Source organism: Thalassophryne amazonica, chromosome 7 (genome assembly GCF_902500255.1).
Source record: "Thalassophryne amazonica chromosome 7, fThaAma1.1, whole genome shotgun sequence".
Taxonomy (NCBI): domain Eukaryota; kingdom Metazoa; phylum Chordata; class Actinopteri; order Batrachoidiformes; family Batrachoididae; genus Thalassophryne; species Thalassophryne amazonica.
Genome location: NC_047109.1, coordinates 26,027,462 through 26,038,395, shown reverse-complemented (window position 1 = coordinate 26,038,395; position 10,934 = coordinate 26,027,462). Strand labels below are relative to the sequence as shown.

The window sequence follows — 10,934 nt, the reverse complement described above, 5'->3', positions numbered from 1 at the left end:
AGGTGGATCTGCATGTTGATTTGGCACCTCAGAATACAGATAGAATTAACAGATTGAATGTTGACAACCTACCTAAAATACCCCCCACTTTGAAGAGGGACACTTGAGCCATATTTGTTCAGAATAACTGTTTCCTGTAAAAGCGTCACATAAAGATTGTTGATCCCCTAAAGGTAACCACATCTTTATCGATGCCATACCTACCCAACCTATCTGTCACAGCGCCTTCATGCTCGCAGGTACAACTGCTTATTGTATGAAATTAGAACATTCTGGTCTACAGAAATGGATCTGATATGTACCACAGGTCTCATGTAAAGTTGCATATCTTTACTGTTGGTATTTTCTCAGTGCCACAGACTGTCCATTTATTTACAGCCTATACTCATCTTACACTCCTTTACAACATTCTGTCAAATATGAAACATTTTTGAAGAAAATAGATCTTTTTTCTGTCAATTTGCAAATTTTTAAATGTTTGCATCACAAAGTCAATGGTGCACAGAAATACTATGTTCTTGTCCCTTCTTATAAAGAAAGGTTCACATGTCCACTCTTACATGTGTGCGCGCGCACACGCACACGCACACACACACACACACACACACACACACACACACACACACACACACACACACACACACACACACACACACACAGAGTGAGACGGGTTGGAGGCAGAGACGATCAACCCAGGAACACATGGACCTCCTCTTCACTGAAGCCCTGCTGCTTCACCAACCTAAAGGATGAAATAAAACACCACTGAACACACACTGGAACCGAAAACACGTGCACAATGTGAACAGCTGAGAATGATACAGCTGATTTCAAACAAACACAGAACAGAACAGGCTCAGACATCTGTGAGTCCACTCAACCAGGAAAACATATGTTTTGTGTAACAAGAATTTACAAGCTTAACCCTCTGGAGTCGAATGACATGACACGCCCTCGCGTAAAAAGTCACACGACATAATTAAACGGACGTAAATCTGCTGCACTCTGAGGCTCCCTTTAAATGTGTGTTGAACGTGGAGACTTCAACCTTTATAGCACTTTTTAAATTTTGTTAATAGGCATAGTACTATAACTTGACTTAAGAGTATTTTTTACGCCATGCGTTTTCATGAATATTATTGTCATTATTGTACACACACGCAGCCAAAAGGATAATTTCCTTCTCGATTGCAGCAGTGACAGCGGTGGGAAGAAATATGACTCCTTCCTCATTAGTTGGCTGGCTTGTGAATTTTCCACCAATCAGAAGTCAGTAACCCCACCTGTGTTTGATCACAGCCCACCCACCCCACATGGGTCTGATTGTGTGGTCACTTTCTCTTTATTACTGGTGGAAAGCGTGTATGGTTAGTGTTTTGCTGTTGTTTTTTTTTTTTGTAAAAATGAGGCGTTTTATGAATGTGGAGCAAGCACTTCAGTTATTTTTTGAACTGGAGGAAGACGGCATGCGCAGCGCGTTGTCAGTCTGAAACAGACAGTGAGGACTCTGGTGCTGAAAGAGGTGATCCTTCTTTTGTTCTGGAGGAGCAACCAAACCAGGTGGAGCCACCAAGGTGCGCACAAAGATCTGAACACAGGGTCAGTGCAAACGCTTCTGTTTCCAGAATCTGATCCAACAGCTCCAACATTACTGCTCCAACAGTAAGCAGATTTTAGCCTGGGAGAACACCAGGAGTCCAGGTTGATACTCATTCCACCCAAAGTCCAAAAGACCTTTTTCTTTTGTTTTTTCAACTGATAAAATTTGAATAATTTGCACCACAATACCAATAAAACTGCTGTAAAAAACAAGGCATTAGGGAAAAAATACAACTGGACAGACTTTGAAATGGAAGGTCTATACAAATTTTTTGGACTTCTGATATACTGTACATGTTGTTGGTGTCACTGCCAAGTCTCCAGGACTACTGGAAACAAAACAATATTTTGTCTGTGCCCTTTCCAGCGAAAGTAATGTCCAGAGACAGATTAATATCAATATTCTGGAACATCCACCTAAGTGATCCAGAAGAGCATGTAGAAAATGACAGAAAAAAAGGAAACACCAGGTCATGACAAACTGTTTTGAGTCAGGCCTCTTTATGATGACATCCTCAGTGCCTGTCAGACTTATGACCACCTGAGGAGAGAGCTGGCAGTGGATGAAAGAATGGTGCCAACGAAGGCAAAAACTGGACTCAATATTTGAAGGACAAGCCAACAAAATGGGGCATGAAACTTTTTGCGTCGGCTGTTTCAAGTAATGGCTACACACTCAAGTTCACATTTACACTGGCAAGACTGTGACCACAAGTGAGCAAGGACTGTCATACAATGTGGTCATGAACCTGATCCAGCCATCCTCGCTTGGTACTGGGTACCACATTTACACGGACAATTTTTACACGAGTCACAAACTGTTCATGGACCTGGCTAACATGACATTTGGGGCATGTGGCACATACAGGGAGAAGACGAGGATGCCCCAGAGAGAGGGCAAATGCTCTCACAAAAAAATCTGAAAGATCTATAAGATGGATAAGAGAGGGGCCTGTGGTGTAAAGTGGATGGACACACGGGAGGTGTCTGTGTGCTCCACAATCCATCATGCGTTTTGGGGTGAGACAGTGCAGAGAAGGGTGAAGGATGGGAAGAATGGACGGTGAAAGACATTCCCTGTCCTACACACCGTGACACACTGTGGAAGTGTCAGGCCTGTGATGTGCCCCTCCGTGTTGTGTTGGACAGGAATTGTTTTTTTTTGTTGAGTGGCACAAATAATTTGTCTTGCATCTTATTTTGACATCTGACTGTTTTGTAAATAGTTTAGCATGAGCATTTCCTGCAATATATGTTTTTGAAATGTACAATTTATACACTCAACAAAAATATAAACGCAACACTTTTGGTTTTGCTCCCATTTTGTATGAGATGAACTCAAAGATCTAAAACTTTTTCCACATACACAATATCACCATTTCCCTCAAATATTGTTCACAAACCAGTCTAAATCTGTGATAGTGAGCACTTCTCCTTTGCTGAGATAATCCATCCCACCTCACAGGTGTGCCATATCAAGATGCTGATTAGACACCATGATTAGTGCACAGGTGTGCCTTAGACTGCCCACAATAAAAGGCCACTCTGAAAGGTGCAGTTTTGTTTTATTGGGGGGGGGATACCAGTCAGTATCTGGTGTGACCACCATTTGCCTCATGCAGTGCAACACATCTCCTTCACATAGAGTTGATCAGGTTGTCAATTGTGGCCTGTGGAATGTTGGTCCACTCCTCTTCAATGGCTGTGTGAAGTTGCTGGATATTGGCAGGAAGTGGTACACGCTGTCGTATACGCCGGTCCAGAGCATCCCAAACATGCTCAATGGGTGACATGTCTGGTGAGTATGCCGGCCATGCAAGAACTGGGACATTTTCAGCTTCCAAGAATTGTGTACAGATCCTTGCAACATGGGGCCGTGCATTATCCTGCTGCAACATGAGGTGATGTTCTTGGATGTATGGCACAACAATGGGCCTCAGGATCTCGTCACGGTATCTCTGCACACCTGTGCACTAATCATGGTGTCTAATCAGCATCTTGATATGGCACACCTGTGAGGTGGGATGGATTACCTCAGCAAAGGAGAAGTGCTCACTATCACAGATTTAGACTGGTTTGTGAACAATATTTGAGGGAAATGGTGATATTGTGTATGTGGAAAAAGTTTTAGATCTTTGAGTTCATCTCATACAAAATGGGAGCAAAACCAAAAGTGTTGCGTTTATATTTTTGTTGAGTGTATTTACATTCTAAATCTTATTGTGATATCTGATTGTTTTGTAAATAATTGTACAAAAAACACCTGAAGCATTTCCTGTATTTATGTAAATAGTTGTATTTAACTTTGTTTTTTTTCTACATTTGTACATATGTTTTTGAAATTTACAATTTATATTTACATTTTAAGTTATGAAAATGGTTCGTTAAACAAGTTTGTGGTTTTCACAGTCAAAAAAACTCAGACTTTTTTCGACTTGGATTTTATGTTTTTTTGTGATTTTAGGTTCACTGTGTTAATACAGTAGGTCAGAATGAATGAAAAACTGTAAAGTCACACAGGTGAGGTTGTGCTGAAAATAAAGACACCAAGCAAGGCCAGGTAACTTATAAAAGGTAAAACCAAAAGTAGTCAAAAACGGCCAATTATACCCTGGATTCCAGAGGGTTAAACACAAACTCATGTCTGGATCATGATGTCTGACTGGAGCTGTGAAGGACCTGTGGCCAAGCAAACATGCAGGTGAGACAGAGTAAAGGCTCGATGTGTTCATGTCTGAATTCTTTTTGTTTAACAGGCTGTCTTCTTCAAAGAAAGTGAAGTATTACACACCATAGTATTAACTCTGTGAAGCCAGCAGGTCCACACACGCACACGAAGCATTTGGACCCGTCTGGTCTGATGAGGAAGTCCTCCATCATGGACTGGTCCACACGGCCTTTCAAGCCCGCCCAGCTGTCAGAGGCTTCTGACAGGACATACTCCACCTGAAACCTGAAACGCAACAAAGTGGATAAGTCTCAGTTTGGACACCACATGCTGAAATCATCCCCACACCGTGAGTCGCAACGCATCATCCAGCTCATTACAGAACCACTGATAAGCAACTGGACCTGAGATAGACCTAATGGTGCCTTGGTACCATCTCTGGGGATTAGTTTTACACCAAATGTCAATAAGATGTACAGAGATAAATATTTCACACACATTTTTGACTGTGTTCCCTGAATTATTTTGAGCAGAGTCTCTCTCTCTCTCATATATGTATGTATGTATATGAAATTACTCCAAGATGTGTTTTGTTTTTATTAGGACTCAACCAATATGGATTTTTGTAGGTCCATACCAAAAACAGGGAGTTAAAAAAACAAAACAAAACAAAAAGTCTTAAACTGTGATCAGTTTTACTCCATTTCTTAGTTTTTTGTTTATTTTCCATGATTTTGACAGTTTTTTATTCATTGATATGCTCCATACTGCACTTTTGATGTAATTGAGCCTTAATGTTTTACCGTTTTAAACATGAGCTTTAATCAACAACCAACCAACGTACATCACGCTGACTTCACTTGGATTTGGAGTCACCATGTTACATCGCTCAGCATGTACATATAGTAGACTTCTTGTCTATTTTGGCCCTGCCTCGCTCACGGTACAACGACCACTTTCTGCTGTCACTATAAAATGTGCACTCTAATTGAAAATGAGTGGCAGCTGGTTGCTTTGTGTCTGTCTCTTGTAGCTAATGTGACTAAGGGGTCAAGAGTCACAGAATCCAGTTGGAGTGCCCTCAGTTGGACAAACTATGTAATGACACAATTCCAAGTACCTCAGTGTTTTTTTTTTTTGTTTTTTTTTTTTTGCTTTGCATTGCTTTGATTTTAAACCATATAAAATGGTACAAACAAGAGGCCTAATAGAGACAGCTGGCCCATAAATATTCAGTGGTGTTTCCATGAGACAAATGTGCTGCAGCAGTTTGTTGTTTCTTTGGTGTGGACAGTAAAAGTTATGCGCCACTTATATTCTTAGTACTTGTACATTAAGTAGACCCAACAGATCAGGTTACCGACAGCTGGTAAAAGTGCTAACACTGTTAGCATACAGCATTTAAATAAGACCAGAATTTCACTCAGCGTGAATACCGCAACAGAGACATCTTAGATGATCCGTTAGGACGTTTCACCAAACATCAAGCCAGATTATTCCAGGTGTTTCTAATGAAATACTCCGAGACACAGAAACAAAGGACTCTAAGATATGGTCGGAGGCTACAAGGACACTGTTGCTAACTCCTGAGTAAGGAAAGACGCTATTGGCTGTCCTAAAAGTTGCTAAAAGTTGCTAAATGATCTCATCACTTAATTTGCATAATTGGTCATATGCATGTAATTGTTATTGATGTTGTAGGAGAGAGGAATAACGTCATGGGAGGAACAAAAAGTGAGCAGAAAACATCCTAAATGTGTTTAGAACTACAAATGAACTTTCTTCTGTTGATTCTTGGTCTTGGAAGACCCAAAAGTGTCCCAGAAGCGACACTCTAGCAGAGTTACTTAATTTTGTTGGTTTTTTTTTTACTTTAGTTTTCTTAAGTCTGCCATTTAGTGCAGTGATTTATTTTTAACAAAGAAAAAAATGTGCTTGGAACTGACATGACACACAGACAGTTAGGATATTTATTTATTATTTTGCTGTTCTAATTTTGCATGTTAGTGAAAAAACGCAGGGCTAAAAACGATTTATGAATGGAATTTTATGTGGCAAAAAAAAAAAAACATGCACAGTTGCAAAGACGGAGGCGGGAACCAGCCTGTCTTGATTCTGTGTGAGCCAATCAGAAGTGCTCACTAAGAAGCTCCCACCCAAAGATATGGACTAACTCACTGCTGATTGGCTGCCTCCTTTTTTGCATGAGCGGAGGAGGCAGGCGGTCTCCTGTGAGTGCTTTGGGATGCTGCCATTGATTGAGGAGAAATACATGTTTTGTAGCCAGCCTCCAGCGGCCATTCAAGGAAATGTAAGATATTTGACTGTCAGGTGGGGGTCAAAATATGCCATGGAAGTTTACCGCTTGGCGGCCAGTCAAGAAGCTGCAACTTCTTCTTCGCAGCAGGATAATGCACGGCCCCATGTTGCAAGGATCTGTACACAATTCTTGGAAGCTGAAAATGTCCCAGTTCTTGCATGGCCGGCATACTCACCGGACATGTCACCCATTGAGCATGTTTGGGATGCTTTGTCTGAGAAGTTGCTGAGAGACTGGCGCGTTGTTTGATCAAAATTTTTTCTAAACCTGTGAGACACATCGAAGTGGACACGGTTCGAAAAATTAAGCTGGTTTTCAGTGAAAATTTTAACGGCTGATGAGAGATTTTGAGGTGAGACTGTCGCTTTAAGGACTTCCCACGGTGCGAGACGTCGCGCAGCGCTCTCAGGCGGCGTCATCAGCCTGTTCAAGCTTAAAACCTCCACATTTCAGGCTCTATTGATCCAGGACGTCATGAGAGAACAGAGAAGTTTCAGAAGAAGTCGGTTTCAGCATTTTATCCTGATATTCCACTGTTAAAGGAGATTTTTTTAATGAAAGACGTGCGGACGGATCCGCGCGTCGGGACGCAGCCGACGCGGTGCGGCGGCACAGGAAAAACACCTCCGTGTTGATAACCATTTGTAAAATCCTGGCGGCTTTTGATGGCTTTCAGTGGATTGAGTATATGAGAAATTGTTTAACAGGCAGGACATGTTCCAACTTGTCCTTAAGGCTTTCAACAGAGGTGTTTTTCCTGTGGCGGAGCGTCGCGGCGGCTGCGTCCCGACGCGCGGACCCGTCCACACGTCTTTCATTAAAAAAAATCTCCTTTAACAGTGGAATATCCGGATAAAATGCTGAAACCGACTTCTTCTGAAACTTCTCTGTTCTCTCACGACGTCCTGGATCAATAGAGCCTGAAATGTGGAGGTTTTCAGCTTGAACAGGCTGATGACGCCGCCTGAGAGCGCTGCGCGACGTCTTGCACCGTGAAAAGTCCTTAAAGCGACAGTCTCACCTCAAAATCTCTCATCAGACGTTAAAATTTTCACTGAAAACCAGCTTAATTTTTCGAACCGTGTCCACTTCGATGTGTCTCACAGGTTTAGAAAAAATTTTGATCAAACAACGCGCCAGTCTCTCAGCAACTTCTCAGACAAAGGAATTCCGACGAGGGGCTGGACGACTCCTCCCACAAGGAGTGCTCACAGGCGAATGACGTCACCGACAGGCGTGGAAAAACTTACGCATGCGCACGAGGGTTCAAGCATGTCTGACGTAAAAACATATGAATGAAATCCATATAGTTTTTGAAAAAAATAAAAAGGACCATTACTTTATTGACAGACCTCGTACGTACATACACTCAAAAAAAATATAAACGCAACACTTTTGGTTTTGCTCCCATTTTGTATGAGATGAACTCAAAGATCTGAAACTTTTTCCACATACACAATATCACCATTTCCCTCAAATATTGTTCACAAACCAGTCTAAATCTGTGATAGTGAGCACTTCTCCTTTGCTGAGATAATCCATCCCACCTCACAGGTGTGCCATATCAAGATGCTGATTAGACACCATGATTAGTGCACAGGTGTGCCTTAGACTGCCCACAATAAAAGGCCACTCTGAAAGGTGCAGTTTTGTTTTATTGGGGGGGGATACCAGTCAGTATCTGGTGTGACCACCATTTGCCTCATGCAGTGCAACACATCTCCTTCGCATAGAGTTGATCAGGTTGTCAATTGTGGCCTGTGGAATGTTGGTCGACTCCTCTTCAATGGCTGTGCGAAGTTGCTGGATATTGGCAGGAACTGGTACACGCTGTCGTATACGCCGGTCCAGAGCATCCCAAACATGCTCAATGGGTGACATGTCCGGTGAGTATGCCGGCCATGCAAGAACTGGGACATTTTCAGCTTCCAAGAATTGTGTACAGATCCTTGCAACATGGGGCCGTGCATTATCCTGCTGCAACATGAGGTGATGTTCTTGGATGTATGGCACAACAATGGGCCTCAGGATCTCCTCACGATATCTCTGTGCATTCAAAATGCCATCAATAAAATGCACCTGTGTTCTTCATCCATAACAGACGCCTGCCCATACCATAACCCCACCACCACCATGGGCCACTCGCTCCACAACATTGACATCAGAAAACCACTCACCCACACGACGCCACACACGCTGTCTGCCATCTGCCCTGGACAGTGTGAACCGGGATTCATCCGTGAAGAGAACATCTCTCTAACGTGCCAAACGCCAGCGAATGTGAGCATTTGCCCACTCAAGTCGGTTACGACGATGAACTGGAGTCAGGTCGAGACCCCGATGAGGACGACGAGCATGCAGATGAGCTTCCCTGAGATGGTTTCTGACAGTTTGTGCAGAAATTCTTTGGTTATGCAAACCGATTGCTCAAGCAGCTGTCCGAGTGGCTGGTCTCAGACGATCTTGGAGGTGAACATGCTGGATGTGGAGGTCCTGGGCTGGTGTGGTTACACGTGGTCTGCGGTTGTGAGGCTGGTTGGATGTACTGCCAAATTCTCTGAAACGCCTTTGGAGACGGCTTATGGTAGAGAAATGAACATTCAATACATAAGCAACAGCTCTGGTTGACATTCCTGCTGTCAGCATGCCAATTGCACGCTCCCTCAAATCTTGCGACATCTGTGGCATTGTGCTGTGTGATAAAACTGCACCTTTCAGAGTGGCCCTTTATTGTGGACAGTCTAAGGCACACCTGTGCACTAATCATGGTGTCTAATCAGCATCTTGATATGGCACACCTGTGAGGTGGGATGGATTATCTCAGCAAAGGAGAAGTGCTCACTATCACAGATTTAGACTGGTTTGTGAACAATATTTGAGGGAAATGGTGATATTGTGTATGTGGAAAAAGTTTTAGATCTTTGAGTTCATCTCATACAAAATGGGAGCAAAACCAAAAGTGTTGCATTTATATTTTTGTTGAGTGTATATATACACACATATATACACACACACACACACATATATATATATATATATATATATATATATATATATATATATATACATACACATATACGAGGGCTGTCAGTAAAGTTACGGTCCTTTTTATTTTTTTCAAAAACTATATGGATTTCATTCATATGTTTTTACGTCAGACATGCTTGAACCCTCGTGCGCGTGCGTGAGTTTTTCCACGCCTGTCGGTGACGTCATTCGCCTGTGAGCACTCCTTGTGGGAGGAGTCGTCCAGCCCCTCGTCGGAATTCCTTTGTCTGAGAAGTTGCTGAGAGACTGGCGCGTTGTTTGATCAAAATTTTTTCTAAACCTGTGAGACACATCGAAGTGGACACGGTTCGAAAATTAAGCTGGTTTTCAGTGAAAATTTTAACGGCTGATGAGAGATTTTGAGGTGATTCTGTCGCTTTAAGGACTTTTCACGGTGCGAGACGTCGCGCTGCGCTCTCAGGCGGCGTCGTCAGCCTGTTCAAGCTGAAAACATCCACATTTCAGGCTCTATTGATCCAGGACGTCGTGAGAGAACAGAGAAGTTTCAGAAGAAGTCGGTTTCAGCATTTTATCCGGATATTCCACTGTTAAAGGAGATTTTTTTAATGAAAGACGTGCGGACGGGTCCGCGCGTCGGGACGCAGCCGCCGCGACGCTCCGCCACAGGAAAAACACCTCTGTTGAAAGCCTTAAGGACAAGTTGGAACATGTCCTGCCTGTTAAACAATTTCTCATATACTCACTCCACTGAAAGCCATCAAAAGCCGCCTGGATTTTACAAATGGTTATCAACACGGAGGTGTTTTTCCTGTGCCGCCGCACCGCGTCGGCTGCGTCCCGACGCGCGGACCGTCCGCACGTCTTTCATTAAAAAAATCTCCTTTAACAGTGGAATATCCGGATAAAATGCTGAAACCGACTTCTTCTGAAACTTCTCTGTTCTCTCACGACGTCCTGGATCAATAGAGCCTGAAATGTGGAGGTTTTCAGCTTGAACAGGCTGATGACGCTGCCTGAGAGCGCTGCACGACGTCTCACACCGTGAAAAGTCCTTAAAGCGACAGAATCACCTCAAAATCTCTCATCAGCTGTTAAAATTTTCACTGAAAACCAGCTTAATTTTTCGAACCGTGTCCACTTCGATGTGTCTCACAGGTTTAGAAAAAATTCTGATCAAACAACGCGCCAGTCTCTCAGCAACTTCTCAGACAAAGGAATTCCGACGAGGGGCTGGACGACTCCTCCCACAAGGAGTGCTCACAGGCGAATGACGTCACCGACAGGCGTGGAAAAACTCACGCATGCGCACGAGGGTTCAAGCATGTCTGACGTAAAAAC

At 43.1% G+C, this 10,934-nt stretch overlaps 1 protein-coding gene across 1 annotated transcript in view; it reads right to left on the bottom strand.

Annotated features, from left to right (window-relative positions):
• Nucleotides 1–315: 315 nt before the first annotated feature.
• The window catches only part of LOC117513725 (cytochrome b5 reductase 4), a 49,476-nt gene continuing 38,857 nt past the window's right edge, over nucleotides 316–10,934 (bottom strand). Inside the window, exons 14-15 of the mRNA XM_034173962.1 lie at nucleotides 4,391–4,552; nucleotides 316–742 (exon numbers count right to left, since the gene is read on the bottom strand). Coding sequence (XP_034029853.1) covers nucleotides 688–742; nucleotides 4,391–4,552 — 217 coding nt within the window. The 3' untranslated portion in view covers nucleotides 316–687. The remainder of the gene's footprint in view (nucleotides 743–4,390; nucleotides 4,553–10,934) is intronic.